This window comes from Hydra vulgaris, chromosome 12 (assembly GCF_038396675.1).
Source record: "Hydra vulgaris chromosome 12, alternate assembly HydraT2T_AEP".
Taxonomy (NCBI): domain Eukaryota; kingdom Metazoa; phylum Cnidaria; class Hydrozoa; order Anthoathecata; family Hydridae; genus Hydra; species Hydra vulgaris.
In genome coordinates, this window is record NC_088931.1 from 29,876,719 (window position 1) to 29,897,891 (window position 21,173).

Here is a 21,173-nt window from a genome sequence, read left to right on the forward strand (position 1 = left end):
TTTCATTTGGCGCAGCATTCATTTTTTCACTAAGTAATACCATTTCTGCACGCATTTCTTTAATAACCATTTTCAATTGATTATTTTGTGCTTTGACTGATGACAAATCTAGTTAAGTTAAAATATTAAAATAATTTGTAATATAATAATAGTATTTAATATATAATAACAGCTCTCAAATTCTCAATTTTTGTAACCAGTTCAACTAAACTATTAAAAAAAAAAACTATTCACGAAAAAATTTATATAAATGTTTTATATAAATACATAAACGAAAAAATTTATGTATTTATATAAACCATTTATATAAACACATAAATGTTTTATCATTTATGTATGAACAGATTATTTGAACAAAATTAAATTATTTGAACAAACTTACAGAACAGATTATTTGCTGTATAAAAATTTAGATTTTAAATTTTAACAAGCGAAAATGTAACCTGATAAACCATTTTTATAATTTTGTCAAATACAAAACTTTAAAAGTATTTTAGTAGTATTCTTTTTTTTTTAAATTTATTTATACTGAACCAGCTCAAGAACTGAAACTAAGAATATAAGTACAAAGTACAAAACATAGAAATTTATATATATATATATATATATATATATATATATATATATATATATATATATATATAACAAAATAAAATTAAAATAGAGAGATAGCAAGTACCTGGAATATAAAAGTGATTTTTAGACTTTTTCTCTGGTTTTTGAGGATACTTAGAATACATAGATATGCTGGGTGTTCAGCTTGGACCTGGAAAAACTGCCAGAAAACCAGGACTGGTTATCTGGCAGTTTTTATAAAATTGCATTTACAGGCTTAGTTTATGTAAAAGTGCATTTATTATTAGAAAGGCCTGATCACAAAAATAATATTTTTAATTATAAATAATAAGATTAGTTAGAAACAATAACATCAAAACTTTTATTTTTACTAATGTTTTTATATTACTGAAACACTTTTAAGTAACTGTTTATGAATTACAGTTAACAAATATTTTTTATTATGGAAACTTTCCATTTTTAAATTTAAAAAAAACAAACACTATAATTTAAATTACATTAGCATATTCATTAAACAAATATTAGAAGTAGCTACTTTATTTAAAAGGGTTACTTATAATATTATTGAAATAATATTATAGGTAACCCTTGGCTTTCCTGACCATGCCTGATTTAGATCACCTATCTAACATCATACTGATTTATGGAGCTGTACATTAGGGCTTCAGTACATAAATTGACTGATTTAGAGAGAACATGCAAGGGAGTTGCTGTTACATCAACTGAGGGTTTCGGTTGAGGTTGTGGTTTTTTTCCCATATTTTTGCGAAAAAATGGTATGGAATTAGGTTGACAAAAAAAGTTGGTGTATATACATACATACACACACACACACACAGAGATATATCAGGCCTTGCTATAAAGCGTTTCACATACGCAAAGATGGATTATGTGTGGGGCTATTTATGTTAAACTAAAAATATTTTTATTTGGTAATATTTAAACAACTCTATAGATATTTTTAAGTGATATTTTAATAAATTAAAGTTTTTTTAAACAGTATTTTAATTAATTAATTATCATTTTAAAAACTACACACCATCATTACAAAAATTTAAAATAAAAATACATAAAATTTGCTCATTATTTACAAATACAATGAAAAAATTGTTTGAGTTTTTATAAAACTAACTTTTGTCAAAATGTCAAAATATTCAACAAAAAACAAACAAACTTGTCTTTTGTTATATATGTTTTAAATAAACAAAATGCAAAAAAAAAAAAAAAAAAAAAAAAAAAATTAATCTAAGAAAATTAATTTATAATTTATATTTGTTCAGGTATTGGAAATACAATGACAATTGACAATAAAGCATTACTTTAAAAGACTTTACTTTTAACTAACTTAGGTTGACTTTTAAAAATTTAGTTGTTTAGTTTCTATATTATCAATTTGACCACTTGACAGATGTAGCATTAAAAGCATGTACGCCTTAAATAAGCTAGACTATATACAAAATATGTTTCTCATTACCATGTAATGCTTAGGTTTAACCTGATTGATTTTAAATTTTAGGGTGACTATTATATATAGTTCAATAAGCAAATTTTACAATATTGCCAGAATTATTTATTGTTTAAACCTATAAGGACTTTTTTTTACATTTTTATTTTATTTTACTGAAAATGTTTTCAAGAAATAAAACAAAATGTTAAAAATTATTTAGTTATAGATAAAACATGATTGTGTCAAATGACAAAAAAAAAAAAAAAATTTTATATTAAAAAAACCCCGGAATCTAAGTATACATTCAATAAATTATTACATAACACTTATGCATTGTTTTTAGCCACCCACTACATATACAACATGCTTTAACATAATCTGTTATAGAGCTACTAAATAGCACGCTCATAGCTACTAAATAGCCAGCTACAAAGTATCCTACTTGTATCCCAAAACATAGCTACTACATTAGTATGTAGCCAGCTACATACTTATGCAATAGTTATGAAAAAACAAAACAACCCGCTACATGCCTACCAATACAAAATATATAATACAATGTTTTAAAATTTTTTTTATGAAATTTGATGCTTTTGTTAGTGATGTAAAAACAAAAGTTGAAAAAGTAAAAAAAATTTAAATTTAAATACATTACATAATTTTAGCCACATTAACTCAAAAGTTCAGGAAAAACTAGTCCAAGTTTTAATTTCGCGGTAATTTTATTTTTTTAAGATATAGCTACTACATAGCTCGCTATATAGCTTTAAAATAACCCAATATATAGGTACTACATAGCTTGCGGTGTACCCACCCACTATTAGGCTTTTATACAAATGCTACAACATAACCTGCTATATACCTGTTACATAACCTGTTATATAGCTACAACACAGCATTAGCCCACTAAATACCTATATATAAAATATAATAATACAATAGGTGTTAAACAAATTTAAATAAAATATATTATGCTCATTTTAGTGATGTAAAATTAAGTTACAAAAGCAAAAAAAAAAAAAAAACATTGAAAAGAATAAAATAATTTTTGATGAATTAAATCTCCTAATTTTCATGATATGAAATTTAAAGTTGTACACATTAATTTGATGTCAAAAGATGTCAAATAAATTGCAATGGCATTTTTTTTAAATTTAAAAACGTTTTTTTTTTTTTACTAAAACAACCATAAATCTTTATTAAATTTTTTATAATTATTTTTTAAGATCATTTTAAGATTTATTTTTTATATATGTTTCTCAATATAAGAGAAAGTTTGAGAATAGATATTAAAAAACATGCCAGTTTTTAATTTTTGTATTGTGTTTTCCTTGAGTAATAGCTCTTCCTCTTTTTTCTGAATAACTATATCTAACTAAAAAAACAACAATGATATATAAAATATAATATATATGTAATAAAATATAATATATATGTAAATATATATATATATATATATATATATATATATATATATATATATATATATATATATATATATATATATATATATATATATATATATATATATAGAGAGAGAGAGAGAGAGAGAGAGAGAGAATAGTTTGCAGTATAATACAATATTATGTTCCAAAACTTGTATAATAATAAATATATTAAAAAAAAAAAATTCATAAAATAAAATCAATTTTATTTAAAAACAATAAAGTAAATGAAACATTTAGCAATCTTATTTATAAAGGATTTATAAAACTTAATTAATAGCCCTAAACCAATATATAAAAAAAAATATATATATACTGCCACGACCAATATTGCATGCTAATATTGATCATGTGGCTGTAGTAAAGTTAGAAGAAAACAATAAAAACACAAACCCAAATAAGAAAAAAATTGTGGATCAGAAAAGAAAAAAAAACCTATTGTAAATCTATAATATTGAGTTACTTTGCTCAAAACCAAATGTATAAAAAGTCTTTCATTTATTCATTTTTTTTTTTACTTTCTTTTTTTTAGTGAATAGTTATTAAGTCAATAATATGCAACAGCGTGTCTATTTTAACTGCTTTTGCAATATTTTAATTCATTAAAATATTACACTTTTCATATTTGTTGTTGGTTTTCTTGATTTGATGAAGCAGGCAAGTAAGCCAAATGACATATTGTAAATGGATGGTAACAATGTAAAAAAAGACAAGAATTGTCTTGAGGTAGATTGAGGTTGGTGTAATTTTATAAGATATGGTTACAGAATTTAAATGAACTTGTGAAGTTGCTTTCATCATTTTAATAAAAAAATCTAAAGAAGATTCTTTAGATCTTTTGTTTTGTCTGTCATTATGTGCTCCTCTAACTCAATAATAGATTTAAAAGATTTAATAAAACTTGTTTCCTGGCAAAAAGTTTGCCAGGAAACAAGTTGTATTGAATTTTTCTTTTTTTCCCCTTGAAGTTTTTTGCTGAAAGTTTCCTTCAGCACTTGTGTATGAAACAAGTAGTTTGTTGTAGGGAAGGATACTTTATGAAGCAAGTAGACTGTTGTATGTTGTATGAAAGGTTGTTGTAGGAAGCAAGTAGGTTGTTGTATGTTGTATGGGAGGTTATAGTAGGGAAGGTTGTTGTAGGAAGCAAGTAGATTGTTGGATGTTGTATGGAAGGTTGTTATATCAGGCCTTGTTAAGAAACGTTACACAGCTCGCATTTTGCCTGCGAAAAGGCGATTTGCCTACGCATTCAGCCAATTTGCGTTATGCAAAAACTTTTATCTTTTAGAATATTTAAATTATCTTTTGATATCGTTTATGTAACGTTTTTTCAAAAGAAATAAAGTCGTAAGTAAAAGCATTTAACCGCAATTGTAAACTAATAAATTTTTTGTTAAAGAAACAGTTTGTTTAATAACTTTTTTGTTGTTGTTAAAAATGAGTTATAGAAAATAAAGTGTTTTAAGTTTTATCTTAAGGAATTAAATATATAAATTCCTTTTAAATATATAAATTATTTATTGTCATAATAGTTTAAAAAATGTACGCTTTATTTTGATGTAAATATTTTATTAATAAGATATTTTGTTTATTGTCAATTTAATAACGTAAAGTTTTAGTGACGTTCATTTAATTTATGAAAATAAATTATGATCACGAATATGTTATCGGTAACTGATAAAAAAAAACTCTTTGTTGTTTAAAAACACTTTTAAAAAGAGTTCACAAAATAAATAAGAAAAAATTTATTAACAGTTAATAAAATAACCAAAAACCAACTGTAAAATAAAAAGAAAATAAACAAATATTACGTTTTATGAAAAAAATACTTTTTTCAAAATAAAATTTAGTTCATATTTGAGAAAAATGATAAAATGATTTTTTAAATAGGAACTTAGATTTTATTTGTAACTTTTGTTATAGTGAGAAAAAAAAAAAAACTGTCTCTATGATTTTTAACGTGTTAATAAAATAACTTTAGTTACAATGCGGTACTTGAAAAGACGCTAGTGATGCAATATAACTTCTAACAATACAAAATATATTTGGTGAGTTACTTTGAGTATATTTGCTGAGTTACTTTGAAATGCGTTACACATTTTTGTTACACAGCGAAATCTCGTAACAAGGCCTGTTATATGGAACTTTAACTACATTTCCAATTTCACAATACAGCCACAAAGTCATACAGTTTTCTTAAAACTCAAAGGAGTGATAGTTGTACTATAGGAGTTTAAAATTCTCATTTTGGCAGAGTTAGTACATAGATTTAACTAAATAACTAGCATGATAACAGTTTCTTCATAAAGTTGTCTTTCTGCCCCTCTCAAAACTTCCTTGATAATAATTTTTGTGCATAGTCTTAAAACCAAATTGCTTTATTGTTTATATACATTATTCTTGGCTTTTTTTCTGCTGTGCATCTCTTGGTGTTTCATGTACTTGGTAAGTAACTGTAAAGTTGCTGCTTATAGATTGTAATACATTTCATAGAATACATCATTATCAACAAGTATTTCATCATCAATTTCATTTTTTACCACCACATATTTCATCACTATCATCAGCAATGTAATAAATTCCTTATCTTGTTGACTTCATTTAAAACTTCAAATAGTTCATTACACAATTACCATTATTATTTAAATAGGTCAGATTGTAATTTAATGTTTTAGGACAAATTCATTTAAAGAGGACAAATTCAGTTATGGACAGTCATATTCAGTTAGGACAGTTATATTCAGTTAGGACAAATTCAGTTATGTGTTGCAACATCATTTTTCAAATTACTGCAATCAAGTATATATTTAGTTTTTAAACACCTTTCAATGTATTTAAAAACTAAATATCAATTGATCTTTCAAATTCTCAAAAGTTGATTTTTTACTGAACATGTTTGCAATCTGTTTAAGTGTTGCAAATGCAATAATCCTAGCATTATCCTTGTCATTTAAACCAGCCAGGCATTTTCTATGAGATGGCCTAATTCTATTTTTTAATAAGTCTGACAGAGGCTCTTATACAATTTCTGTGCAACTTTCACTATATAAAACAATGGTACAACTGTATTTTGTTAATAAAATGACATAGGCTGCAGTTTCAACATCACCAATAATATACCTTATTTGAGAAATAATATAAAAAAAATTATTAAAAGGATAAAATCTGAAAAATGTTAACATTTTGGAATTAAAAGTTCTTGTAAAAAAATTAGAAAGTAAAAAAACAAACACTAAACATCTATATTAATAATATAGATGCTTAATGAATAATTTTTTGTAGATATTCTTTACAAATAAGGTAGGTTAAAGGTTATTACTCATTTAGTTATAATAAGTTCACAAAAATGTGTAAAATGACTCGAATTTCATTTTTGTGTTGGATTTTGAGACCAAAGCTCTTACTCTCTCATGTCTATATTTGTATTCTTAGGTATTATACTAAATGAAGATTTACAATAATAATAATAAAAAAAGGGATACTCACAGATTTGGATGAAATGAAAATTTAACAAAAAAAAAAAAAAAAAAATCAATTTACAAGTACTTTTGAAGCAAAATTTTTATTTGTTTAAATTTAGACTAACAAAAAATTCAACTTTAACTATTTAACTCTTTCATTACCTAAACTCAGTGGGCCAAACAATGGACATTGCTCAAAAATCAATGTTACCAAAATAAATTTCAGTTAGTTGTTATTGAAAGCCAAATAGACTTCCAGTTCATAAAAATTTTTTTTTTTCAAAAGCATGATTTGTTCAAAAAATATACTAGTTTGAAAAGCCTAAATTTGTTACAAAATTTAGGTAATAGGTTTAAATGATACATTAAAGTCATTGTTGGCATTATATACGAAAAAATGTTGCTATATAAGCAGTGCTAATTTGGTAATTGTATGTAGAAACAATCTTAGACTGCAGTTTATGGAAATGTGAATGTTAACTTCATAGATTGTTGCACAAAATTTTTTTTATATGTAATACCTAATGAAACAACTAAAATTTAGCAAAATTTTAGTGTTTTTTAACTAATTTTTTATCAGAAAAAATAATTTATCTCAAAAAGTGCTAAAAAGCTAAGTTGGAACTAGTAAACCCATATATTTTTAAAACTCCTATGACAAAGAGGAACAAAACGCTTTTAACTAAATTGTGCCAACTTAGCACTTTTAAATAAAAAAAGTAAAAGAATGACCCTACCTCTTTTGTTTAAATTTTTGTAAAATATATTAAAAAATATTAGTGAAAATAGTTTTACATTATTTTGTACATATTTTTTAAAGACAAAGATGTGTTCAGTAAAAGTGTATGCTTAGAAATTAAAAAAAGGATTAAAACCAATTTTTGACCAGCACTTCTCCCCCCCCCCCCATTTCCCCCCTCTTTTCTATTGAACTTTTATTTTCAACCAAATTTAATCTAGTTTGTACAATCATTAATAACAAAAAATATTGCAGCATGTAAATTTGTTTTAAAATGAACGAATTGCAAGAGTTAAAATCAAAACTGATAGTAATAATATATAGTAATAATATAATATTTTTACTTATCACGTAAACTTGTTTATATTTTGAATTATATTATTTGAAGTTCAAATCAATTTGTTTGAAAGAATCAAGAGAAACTCTTCAATCATTGTTTGTCTTTAATTTTGACATCGAAGAGTTAAGAAATAAAGGTTTCCTTATGTGTAAAGAGGGAAAACAATTTATGATGTATATGAAAGCAGTGAACCTTTTTTAAGGAGTCAAAGGTTCATTTTGTAATCTGTGCACATGCTCAAAAGATCAGTGTTTGAATATTGAATGAATTGAAAATGGTTTTGTAGTCAATCGAGAAACTATAACTATGAATGAAATATTTAACCAACTTGCACAAGAAGACAGTTCTTTACTTAAAAAAACCCTGATTATATTACAAGGACTGGGCAAACCCTCAAACCAATTCCAACCTGTGATACTAAAATTATTACATTTAAAATTAATGATATTTCTATAGGTTCTTTATGTATTACTGAGTACATTAGACCATTTCATTGAGACTGTTGTACATGTGAAAACTGGTGTTTTTGATTGGTCTGAGTCCCCTTTCAGTACTTCTAATAGATTTCTGAAGCAAGCAGAGACTTCATTACAAACAGAGATATTTAAAAAAAAAACTGGTATAGAATGGGACTACTCTGATAAAATTGTAAAAAGAAGAAGAATAACAACAGGTTATATAGTTACTGAACTATTACACAAAAAATTAAACAGAAATTTAATTATTGCACAACTGCCTGCTCAATATCATTCAGTGTTTCAAAAGTTCGTATTGGTACTTTCAGTAATTCTTTAAGTACTTTCCTCAAAAAAAAAAACTTATTTGGACCAATATAAAAGCTATTGTCTATTCCTATTTAATGAGTTTTTTTGTTTGTTTGTTAATTCACCTCCTCAAGGCCATGAAGGCCACTATAGGCAAGGAGGCTACTTGATTGTGGTTATAACTCTCTCTCTCTCAACTCTATATCTTCAAAATACAAAGCTTGACAAACAAGGCCACTGCGTGGAGAAACAAGTTGAGCGCGATAGAAACAAGTTGAGCGAGGTTGAGTTTCCACCTGAAACAAAAATAAATTTACCTGGACCATGGATTAGTATAACACTATCACTTCACAAACTGATTGGTTATTCTTGGGGGCTATGTTAGAATAATTAGGAAAGCAGTTTGAAAAATCTTATGATTCAGGGTTAAAAGGTAATAACAAAACATTAAGATTGATACATACTAGACTCTCAAGAAAAAACTCCTAAATTGTCAATTTAACAGACACCATTAACAGAATGTGGATATAATCTGATCAAATTATTTTTGACAAGAGATAGAAGTTAAAAGTATCCTGCAAATTTTAGTATGAAAGAAGATATAAGATGATAATTATTGTCATAAACAAAATGTCTCTAATAACATTTTATCTGAAGATGACACATATTTTAAAATGTTAACATATAAATAAATTACGTATTTTATTACTTCTTTTGATAATTTTTATTGATTTTGTCATTGATGTACCTATGTATTCTTTGTATTACAAAATATACATACGTATTTATAAACATTTATACAAATTTTTGTTATAACCAATAAAAAAGCAATTTTTGAGAAATTTTCAATATTTTGTTCTTTTAAGTTATGACCTTAATATTCTGCAACAACATTATTTTTTAGTTTTTCCAAAATTTACACATAAAAACCTTCCCAAAAAGTCCTTAATCAACCCCATAGCAATTTCTGTTCGAAAGTTATGATCCAATGTCCGTGAAAACAGCTGTTTGGCACACTGTGCAAAAGCCACTGACAGCAGCTTTTAATTTTTTAAAATTTTAACCGCAAGCCGCTGGTAGCGGCTTTCAAGTATGCTTCACAATTTATCTTGTTTTGTACATAAATTTTTATCTTAGACACATGTAATTTGTTTTTCTTAAAGTTTAATTAATTCTCTACATAACAAGGACAAATAAAAGCCATAATGTGTAATTATAATTAGTTACCACTTGACAAAGTTAAAAGATCTTGAGTAATCCTTGATGAAAAAAACTTCTTTAAATTTAGTACTAAAATAAAGCAGTGTTAACACTATAAAATTTAACTTGTAGAAGTGTATGAGTAGAAGTAGTACTTGTAGAAGTGTATGTATAGCTAAGTATTTACAAAGGTCTTTTAAAGAAAAAAGTTTTTTTTATACATTAAATGAGTTTTGTTTTGGCCTTTATGTTTTAGTTACTATTTATAAAAGCAATGATTTTAAGTTTTATTCAAAAAAATGTGCGGTCGCAGCGAAACGATTTTTGTTAAAACGGTGGGTAGCGAAAGAGTTTTTAAGTTTGAACAATAATCAATTTTAGGTCAACAAACAATAATCAATAATGTACTTTGTTTTATTTTCAAGTTTGAAATTGCATTCAACTACATTTAATCATTATTCCTGAAAATTTAGTCTAACTTTAAAATTCAATACCTAAAAAATATTTTTCAAAAAACATTTGAAATTGAGCTACTATAAATATGTATGTAATGAATATGAATACGTATGAATATATACGTATGAATAGTATATATAAACGTATTTATACGTTGAATCCAATTTCTAATAAAAATCACTTGATAAGTCGAACCATTTTCTTTGTGCCTTAGATTCTAGGTTCTAGTTAACGCGAGTTTAATGAAAATAAAATTTCCCAATAACTTTATATATTACTGGTTAAAACAAAGTTCAATTCAAATTTACATTTTGTATATATATTTATACAATATATATGCAAATATAAATACATGAATATATATACATATATATACGTATGAATAGTAATAAGATAATGAAAAATTTGTATTCTGTTTATGGTAGAAAACATTTTCCTAACTAAATAAATTTATTTAGATTTATTTAAATTAAAACATCTGTTTTCTACCATAAACAGATATTTCATTACAGAATGAATCTTTCCAAGAGGCTAACTTTTAAAAATTGATTGCTTTGTGTGATCTTTGAATGGTTATTAATAAAAATTGTGACAGTGTGATTGGCAAACATTAATACAAAAAGTTTAAAATATTAAGAAAAATTGCTTAAGAAAACAAGAAAAGAAAAAGAACCAAAGATAAATCATTGAGGCGCTTTACAAAAAATTGATTTTATCTGATAAAGATACCTCACAACTGAACTCAATTTTTGTTGTTTCTAACTATGCTCTGTTAATGATTAAGACTTTTGTTTCAATCTCTGACTTTAAAAACCTTTTGTGTTTACAAATTACTGCTTATATCTTTGTTAAAAAGACTTAAAAACTAGTTAAAAAAATACTGCTAAAAACTCAGTTAAATTTATTATTAAAATTTTATCTTGAACTATTTGGTAAAATTTATAGTTTAAAATTGTAAGTATATGGTTCATAAATCAAATAAACTTTTTTTTAAATAATTTCTTTAAAAGGTTACCTTATTGATTCTATTATTATGACCTTAAGTAATTAAAAATAGAAATTAGACCTTTTCTTGCCTTTTTTCAAAATTTTCAATAACACTCTTGTGGTTCTCCAATATTTTATTTAATCTATTTTCTAAAAGCGCCTTTGATTTTCTTTCAGATATGCTGTTTTCCTTTAGTATCTCCTTGTTTTCTTTTAGTGTCTTCTCCCTCTCAAGTGAAAACTTTAACTCTTGTCGAAGTCTAAAATTAAAAATAAACAGTTTTTAAATTTACTCATTTAGTTTTATAAAAAACTATAAAAATTTAAAACTATTTTAAAATAAAATTATCGAGTTAATTTCTAAAATTAACAAATTTCAATTATATATATATATATATAAATATATATATATATATATATAAACACACACACACATATATACACACACACACATATATATAAATATATATATATATGTATACATATATATATATATATATATATATATATATATATATATATATATATATATATATATATATATATATATACATATATATATATATATATATATATATATATATATATATATATATATATATATATATATATATATATATATATATATACATATATATATACATACACACACACACACACACACACACACACACACACACACACACACACACACACACACACACACACACACACACACACGCACGCACGCACACACACACACACACACACACACACACATATATATATACAGATAGAAACACCAACATATAAAAGCATACTTGTTGGTACTCTAATGTCATACAGAAATGAATAGTCAACAGGGGCTTCAGTACATACATCAACTGATACACGGAGAACATGCACGGGAGTTGCTGCTACACTGACTTTTTTTTATTGCTGCTACACTGACTTTTTTTATTTAACTTATTGTTATCCCAACCCAAACTGAGGGTTTGGGTTGGGATAACAATAAGTTTTTTTTATCATTTGTTTTTTTTTTAAATTGCATGGATTTAGCTAGGAGACATATGTCACCAAATACATGGTATATCCTTAAATATTTATAAAAACTATGAATATTAATAATAATTTTTTTTTTAACAACCTTTCAGTCATGGCGAAGTGTTTTTTTAATATAGTAAATATAAACAATATTTATAAACAAAATGAGAAAATCGCAGTACTACAGTTAAATCAATATGCTCACTTTTTAAGATCAATTCTACAATTATCTAGTTCATGTTTCAGATTATTTTCAGATAAACTTAGCGCTGCAAAATCCACATCTCTTGTTACAGTAGTTTGACTCTGAATGTCTTGCAAATGCTGTAATCTAAACTTTAAATGTTCTATTTCTTGTTGTGCACTAAAATTAAAATACCTCCAAAACTGTTAACACTTTCATTCCCTGTAACCTGCTCTGAAGGCCATAATATTTGTTAGTAAATATGACCACGCCCACAATTATTTGATAAAAATAATTATATACATTTTAACTAACAAATGTTATGTCACATGATCAAATATTTTTTGATCAAAAATTAATCACAAATAAAAAATTTAATTATTAAGCAAAATAAATTAGTATTCAAAGTAAAAACTTAACATAAAAAAATCAAACATTACAAATTTTTTAAAAAACCTGTGCAACTTTGTTTCCAGTGTTTTTTCACTAGTAATATATTTTAAATGATTTTGCTTAAGCTGGAAGCTTAGTGCTTTATTTTGTTCATTATATGTTTTTAATTTTTCTTTGAAAATTTCTTCTTGATTATTAGCTGAATTTTTTAAAGTTTCTACAAATGCATCTTGCCTAGCACAACAATTTTGCAATTCATTGCATCTAAACAACAACAACAAAAAAATTTATTTATGCTATTTTTATACAAAATTTTATGATAATTACAATACCATTTATGTTTCGCTTTTTAATATGTTACTATTTTTGTTTGCACTTCAATTATATTCTTGATGCCATTATTTAAACATTGACAAAGACATAAACAGCTAAAATATTTTTCAAATTATTAAAATTAGCTAAATTATTTTCTTGTGTAATAGGGTATAGAAAAAATTTCATTGTCTCAGTTATACATTTATGCACTGCCTAACATCCCAATAATTTTTTTAAACCTAACATTTAACCTAATCACAAATTTAACAAACTTTAATACTATAATAAACGTTTGGTTGTTATGTTGTTGATTGGCTATGTTTGGTTGTTATTTTGTTAATGTTTGATTGTTCTTCATTGTTTTGCTTATATTAAAATTTTGTTTAAATTATAAGATTTTGTTTAAATTAAAATAAATATTTATAAAAAGATATTATTTATAATTAATATTTTGATTTATGGATATAAATTATATGAATATGTTATTAACTAAGAGTTTATTGACAAGTTGTTATTTTCATAGATTTTTTATAGAGTATAAAATTATTTTGTGGTTTTTAGGGATAAGACACTATCGCTTTTTTTAAAATTAAAACCTATATTTTTGTTTGGGATAAAAGAAAAGCTACAACAACAGTAACAGTATACAAACCATAAATTATTACAATAATTTTATAATATACATACAAATATTTATGTCAATTTCATATACCTATGTATATAACAAAATACCTATGTAAATAACAAAAAAAAAAAAAAAAAAAAAAATACTTATATAATTATAAATTGTCATTAAAAAAAAGGAAAATGTGGAAGAAAAAAATGGTACATTGATAGATGAACAGTATCTGATACAAAAAATATTAAAAATCCATAAAAAAGAGTGACCCAATGATGAATGATTTAAGTACACACAATATAAAAAGATGCTAAAGTATGGTTTAAAGAAGGTTGCTAGCTAACTATAATATTATAGAAATAGCTTAGGTGTAGGGTATATGGTTACAGATTTAAGTGTAGAGATAAATCAGGAAGTAATCTCTAGTCTTTAAGACAGGACAACTTCAACTTTAAATTTTATAAACTTCATAAAAACTAATAAAATATATTTTTCCTTTTTTATTTTATTTCACATTCAAAAAAGATTATTAGTGTTGACCAAGTTTAACAAGAGGGTACTAGTGTTGATCAAGTATTAAAAAAAATGTTTATTCTAATGTTACTTGATTGTCCAAAGAAGTAAAAAGTAAAAAAATTTGATTGACTTGATTGTCCAAAAAAGTAAAAAGTAAGAGTTAATATAATGTGACTTATGTTATAATTGACAAAGAACTAAAAGCTAAACCGCTATATATATATATATATGTGACCCATCTGACCAAAACCAGTCACATGTATAAAATTTTAAGTTTTGAGTGTGATACATATTTGAAAAGGTATAATATTCTGCTTTAAAATGATGCAAAAATTATTGCTCTAGCTTGACCCTAGCCAAAGTTATGAGCAAAAATGTGAAAAAATTATTACTGTAGCTTGATTACTTTTTAAATTATAACACTTTCAGTACATTGAGAAAATTAAATCATTATCAATTTTTAAATTTTTAGATTTTTAAATCTATTGACAATATTTAAAGCAAAAAAAATACCTAAATGTTGTTTATAAAAAATTTCATATGCTGGTTTAAAAGCAAGCATAACAGAGTAAACAAACATTAAAAGTTTAAAACAAAAATAAAAATTTTTTTGCGCTAGGCAGTCATGTTTATTACTGAAAGTGGACAAATTTAATGAGTAATCACAGAAATTTTAAGACAATAGCCTCACAAAAATCACCAAATTAACTACCAAAAATTATTTTTTATTAAAAGTTAAGTTTGAATAGAAAAGAAAAGTTAATTATGTAAACAATTATGCAAAAAAATAAATAATGATAAAAATTGAATTTTTGAGATGTTTTGATGGTTTTCTCAATATAACATAACGCGACATCTGACTGGTTTTGATCAGATGCGTCACATATAATATACAATTTAAATAATTATATATCATAAAACATGAATAAATAAAAAAATTACTTTTTCTTTATTTCTATCCTTTTTTTTTTTGAACGTTGAATAAACTCTTCAACTTTAGTTTCTAAATCTTTGAGTTGAATGTCTTTTATTAAATTTACACTTTCAATCTCCTTAATCTTTTGTGCTAACAATTTTTCAAACTTAACTAATTTTTCCTGGTCTGCTGCAGCATTGTCAGTTGCCAAAGAGGAGGATTTTTGCAACAATTCAAGTTCTATTGACAGCATTTTGACCTGAAATAAAAAGTTGCATATTATTTGGAGATGTCAAAGTTTTACATTAAGTTTAGCTTTGTATTTGTAAACTAGTTATATTTTAAGAAACAATAATTTACTCGACTAGATGATTTATTTACTAGTCAAGAAGGAAACATTGTGATAGCAGAGCTAAATGAGACAAGTTCTCTTTGTACCGAAGTACTATTTATATGTTGAGTAGGTGGAACCAGAATTTGAACTTGCATTCTTGTTGCTATTGTTAATGATTCAAAACTTGAGCAGTGCTCTAACCAATTGAGCTATCCCGGCCCAGAAGATATCTAACAACTTTTTACACAAAGAAATAATTATGGATAATTACAATTACAGCTTAAATAGATAAATATTATTTATGTGAGTATCATTTATTATTTATCTATATATCATATATATAGATAATTAATTTTTATAAAAATTATTTATCTATAAAGTCTGTATAAAATTAAATCTAGTTTTTGCCATACACACAAATTTCTAGAAAAAACAAAAAAAACAAAAAACAGTTTTTTGGCTTCCATTTAAGAAACTGTAGTTAGTTAATAAATTAAAAATAAGATTATCATTCACTACTGACCTCTTATGGAAAGCATATGTACAATTCATAACAAAGTTAGCATCTGCTAAGGTTGCCTCTCTTTATTGTGTTCACCATTTTTTACTCCCCATTGCATTCTCTACCACTATAAATCATCTTGGATGGAATACTTTTATTATATTTGGGCTGGTACTTCTAATGAAGCCCTTCCTCCTTCAGACAAGGTTCAACAGGTTTGAAAACAGATGGTAAATATTTTTGGGCTTACTCTAGCTGCCAAGTATGAGCCTTGTCATTTTAAGATCTTATCTCAAAATGATGAGACTCATCTGATCTGATCATAAGATCTGCATCTCTTTTTCTTTTTTACAAATAATATCATAATCTTTGCTTAAGCAAGTTATTATGACTTGTTCCATTAACCAATAGTCAGTCTCATGTGACTCTTCATTTAGCAAAGTCCCATCCTTTTACTGTAACTGTTCCTTCATGCGCATAAACTTTTATTTATCTAGTTTTATTTTGCAAACACCAGTGCTTTGGAATTCTCTCCTGCTTTCATTTTTTTCTCACTCAAAAAACCTTACGGTTTTTAACGCCTTCATATTTTTCTCACTCATACAACCTTACGGTTTTTAATGCCTTCTCTCAAACGGTTTCTTGCTCTTTAGCTCTTTTCTTGGTTTTCTGTTAAGTCCCAAACTCCCAACCTAATTAGTGGCTGTTTGCAGTCTCTTAGGAAATGAATTTCTTTAAACACAGATTAGAGTATACTATTTATAAATAAATTCTAAGTAATAAATAAATTAATGTTAGATTAAATAAAGTTACATTTTGAAATCTTACAACTTAAATAAAATACATAAATTTTTGATAGGTCAAAGTCATTTGAGTAACTACCTCCAATAAGTTGTTAATTTTCTATTGAATAATTTTCAATTGACTTAATAATTTCATGCAGCTATGACTGCACCCACTTTTCTATTTTTGTGCACATAAAGTAGACCTTTATTTCTTTTTTTAACACTTTTACGCTCTTTTTTACACTCATGCTTTTATACTCAATCATTACATTAAAGCTATGAATTTCAACTTGTTTATTCATAAATCAAAATTTAACAAACAAAAACATCATTATAAAAATAAAGTTTTGGTTATAAACTCTGATGAAGTGGTGTAGCCACCACTATGATGACATGGGACACACAGTGTTTCCTGGTTAGGTTTAAAAGCGCATCAAATTAACTTTTAAAAATGTTAGCTAAGTTTGCATTTACTACTGGTAGCCCATACCAGTTGTTAACAACTTGATTAGTGAAAAAATTGTCCTGTTCTTGGCAGGTTTTCACAATTTGTTGTGTCATTGATTATGTCCGTGCATAATTATACTCTTCTAGTGATTGCGCATATACTTGCGTAACTACGAAGTCAACTTTTTCTACTCCGTTTGCAATTTTAGACTGCTGAATCAGTTGCTCTTTTTTTGTTGCTCTTCTAGTGGTAAGATTGAGTATGGCCAGTCTATCTTCATAGTTTTTGTGCTTTATCTTGATGAACTGAGGTCTAATGTATGTTGTGTAGAGTACTCTCCATAATATTATCCCTCTAGTGCAAAATAATTTTTTTAGTCCACCAAGTACTTGGTTTGATCCAGCTGCTGCAGCTTCTACTTAATGCTTAACCTTTGGGCCGTTTGATATTAGGACATCTAAGTCACATTCAATAATTGTAGTTCTAAGTTCTATTTGATTGTTGTCTATGTCAAGAATTGAGTAAAGGCGCACTTATTTGAGTGACCTGCATGCATGAATTGACATTTGTCAAGGTTAAAAAACATGAACCATGTTTTTTAGACCTCGACAAATGTCAATTCATTTATTAATTCTTGTTAGACCATTTGACTGCATGACCTATGTCTAATTGTAGTTATATTGCATCATATTCTGTTTTGATGACCCCTAAGATCTTACTGTTATACATATATACTTTTTAAAAAAGATGCCTATTTTACTTTCCTGTTTCAAATTTATTTTTCATATGGTTCAAATCAAGATTTTTCAATGATTTAAACCTACCAACCTTTATAACATTTGCATATATATATATTTATACATATGAAAATTTTGTCTCTGTGTTAGATGTAAGCGTACACTTCTTTAGTTATGTTTAAATACTATTTTATGAACATTTAAATCATTAAAAAATGTGGTTTATACAAACTTTTACATTGTAAATGTTAGGTTATTTATTGATGATCAAATGTTTAAAGTACTTAAAACATAACATATAGACAGAAACTATTTAAATGTAATATATAAAATTGTTCAATAAATAATTTTAATAAACGTTTAAAAAAACTCATTTCCTGAATTAAAAAATGTGTAGAATGAAAAAAAAAAAAGTGCACATTAAATAAGTAACATTTACTTTACATATAAATACATTAAAGTTTTATCTTGTTGGTTATTGCAATCTTTATTTTTGTTCAAGTCAAAAATATTATAAAAAGAAACAATGGTTATACAAATAAAATAATAATAATATAAAGAAAAAAAATGAAAACATGCTTTTATTGATCATTCAAATATAATATATATAAATTAATAAATATATATCCTAAAAGTGTATGTAATTGGAATTTTGAAATGAAAATATTTAATATTTTAAATCATTTTATCTTTCAAAAATAATTAAATTTTTTATTCATTTTATTGCCTTCAAAATGAGTTTTATTTTTAAGTTTTCAATTCTTTTATTTTAGGACTAAAGTTCAGTTAGTAACCAAATAAAAGTTTTAATGTAATTATTTTTTATTCAATTTCTTAAAAAAAAAAAGGTAAAATAAAAATTTTTATGCACTAAAAAATGCATTTAAAACTATTTTTTTTTTAATACCTTAAAAATATGTGGTAAATATTTTTTGGGTACATTTTTTTTAGTTACCTTTCTTCTTCAATGGTACTAAAACACATTCAGGTTTGTCCCTGGCAGCGTAGCTAGATAATTAGTCACAACAGAGTATCTATTTATTTACACAATCAATTAGAACCTTCATTGTAATTATTTGAGGATGGCAAAATATTGGCGACCTCATTTCTTCTAAATCCGAGGGCTGATACATACATACATACATACATACATACATATATATATATATATATATATATATATATATATATATATATATATATATATATATATATATATATATATATATATATGTATCTAAGCTGTACTCAGCAATAGTTTTTTTTAAATAGTAAATAACAAAAAAGTCCTTTAGAAAAAAAGTTGGTGGGCCCCTTGCCAACCCTCTCCCCCTCCTGTGATTTTGAATTTAGACCTAGTTATGAAGCACTATGCAGTATGCATTTTACTATGAAAAAATGATTTCACCTATATGTTCAACAATTTACTTTTGACAAAAACTTTAATCAATTGGAATATTTAAATTGTTTTGATATTGTTTATGCCACGTTTATATACATTAAATTATTGTAAAAAAAGTTAACTGCATTTGTTTAACTTTAATTTAATTTTTTGATTAAAAAAAACAGATAGTTAAAATAACAGATAGTTAAATATGCTTTTAAAAATTAAAAATTTAACATTGAAGGAATGTAAAATAGTTTTGCAATACTTTTTAAAAAAATAATCATTTCCTTTTAATTTATTTGCAAACTAACTTATTATGCGAAAACATTAAGATTTTACCAAAGTCTTCATCATAGATTTAATAGCGAAGAGTTTGTGTTCTAAAAATAGATTTTTTTTTCAGTAACATAAGGCATATCAGGATTGATATCTGGACAAACACTGCACAGAAAAATAAGAATTTCTTAAAAACGTCAGTGGTTGTGGAATTGATATTCAGGCAAATTTGATGTGACAAATGTGGTACCCTATTGTATAAGAAACCATAAAACATCATTATTCGTTTTAAGAAAGTGTTTATAGAGAAGTGTTATTGTCTGAAAGAATTTTTTCCATTTCCATCTTTATCTTTCTCCTTCGAAATCTCATTAAATTCATACGACATAAGTTTTAATTATGAACATAAATTATGTCTCAATATTTTTTTTTAATACATTGAAAAACAAAAATTGTGATACAAAAATTGTGATAAAATAAACAAAAGATTATTATGTTTGCATAAAAGAAATAAGAAATAAATAATAATTTTAAGAAATAAATAATAAAGAAACATAATCTTTTTTAAATAAAAAACTTTTTTTTTTTTTTAACATCTTTGCTTCTAACAAGGCTGCAAACAACCACTAATTAGAGTTAAAAGTTATTGGAAGAGAGAAGATGAAAATTTTAGAGCAAGATAACGATTGACAAACAACTTTAAAGATTGGAAATTATAAGAATCAGAAAAGCAAGATGGAGGAAGCAAATTCCAAAGAACCGATGTTCGAGGAAAAAAACTAGAGAAACAAGAGTTTTTGGAGCACTCAGGAACAGTCACAGAAAAAGAAAGACCCAATTGAATGACGAATAACATGAGAATGAACACTAGTAGATGGCACAAGAGATGCTAGCCCTTTAGAGCAGTGTCCATTACAGTATATGTAGAAAAGTGAAAGAGAAGCAACATTATGACGATGTGATAATGATTGGAGGTTGGCTGCAAGAACAGGTCCAACTATATTTACAATGCGTTTTTGCACCTTGTCTAAAAGAGAAAGGGCATGATTGGAAGATCTACCTCAGATATGGCAAACAGTATTTCATACAAGGATGGATTTGAGATTTATAAAGATTAAGAATAGAATTAGAAGTAAGGAAGTGCATCTCGATAAAGAGATGTAAACTTAGCAGATGCTAATTTTGCAATGGATTTGATATATGGTTTCCAAGAAAGGTCAGAAGTAAGAGTTGATCCCAGAAGATGACTTATCGAGTACATCACCGTTCATAAATATAGGAAGATCTAAATTATTGCAATAATGATTGGCTGAAAACATTGAC

General features: G+C 25.3%; 1 protein-coding gene across 5 annotated transcripts in view; it reads right to left on the minus strand.

Annotated features, from left to right (window-relative positions):
- Window positions 1-21,173, minus strand: part of LOC105850828 (coiled-coil domain-containing protein 57) — a 59,418-nt gene that overhangs the window by 28,853 nt on the left and 9,392 nt on the right. For 2 of the 5 annotated variants that reach the window (XM_065812858.1, XM_065812862.1), the window contains exons 4-9: window positions 15,408-15,640; window positions 13,079-13,279; window positions 12,644-12,802; window positions 11,495-11,675; window positions 3,329-3,398; window positions 1-111 (exon numbers count right to left, since the gene is read on the minus strand). In XM_065812858.1, coding sequence (XP_065668930.1) covers window positions 1-111; window positions 3,329-3,398; window positions 11,495-11,675; window positions 12,644-12,802; window positions 13,079-13,279; window positions 15,408-15,640 — 955 coding nt within the window. Of the gene's footprint in view, window positions 112-3,325; window positions 3,399-11,494; window positions 11,676-12,643; window positions 12,803-13,078; window positions 13,280-15,407; window positions 15,641-21,173 lie in introns of all 5 variants that reach the window. The other 3 variants (XM_065812859.1, XM_065812860.1, XM_065812861.1) reach the window with 3 other exon arrangements.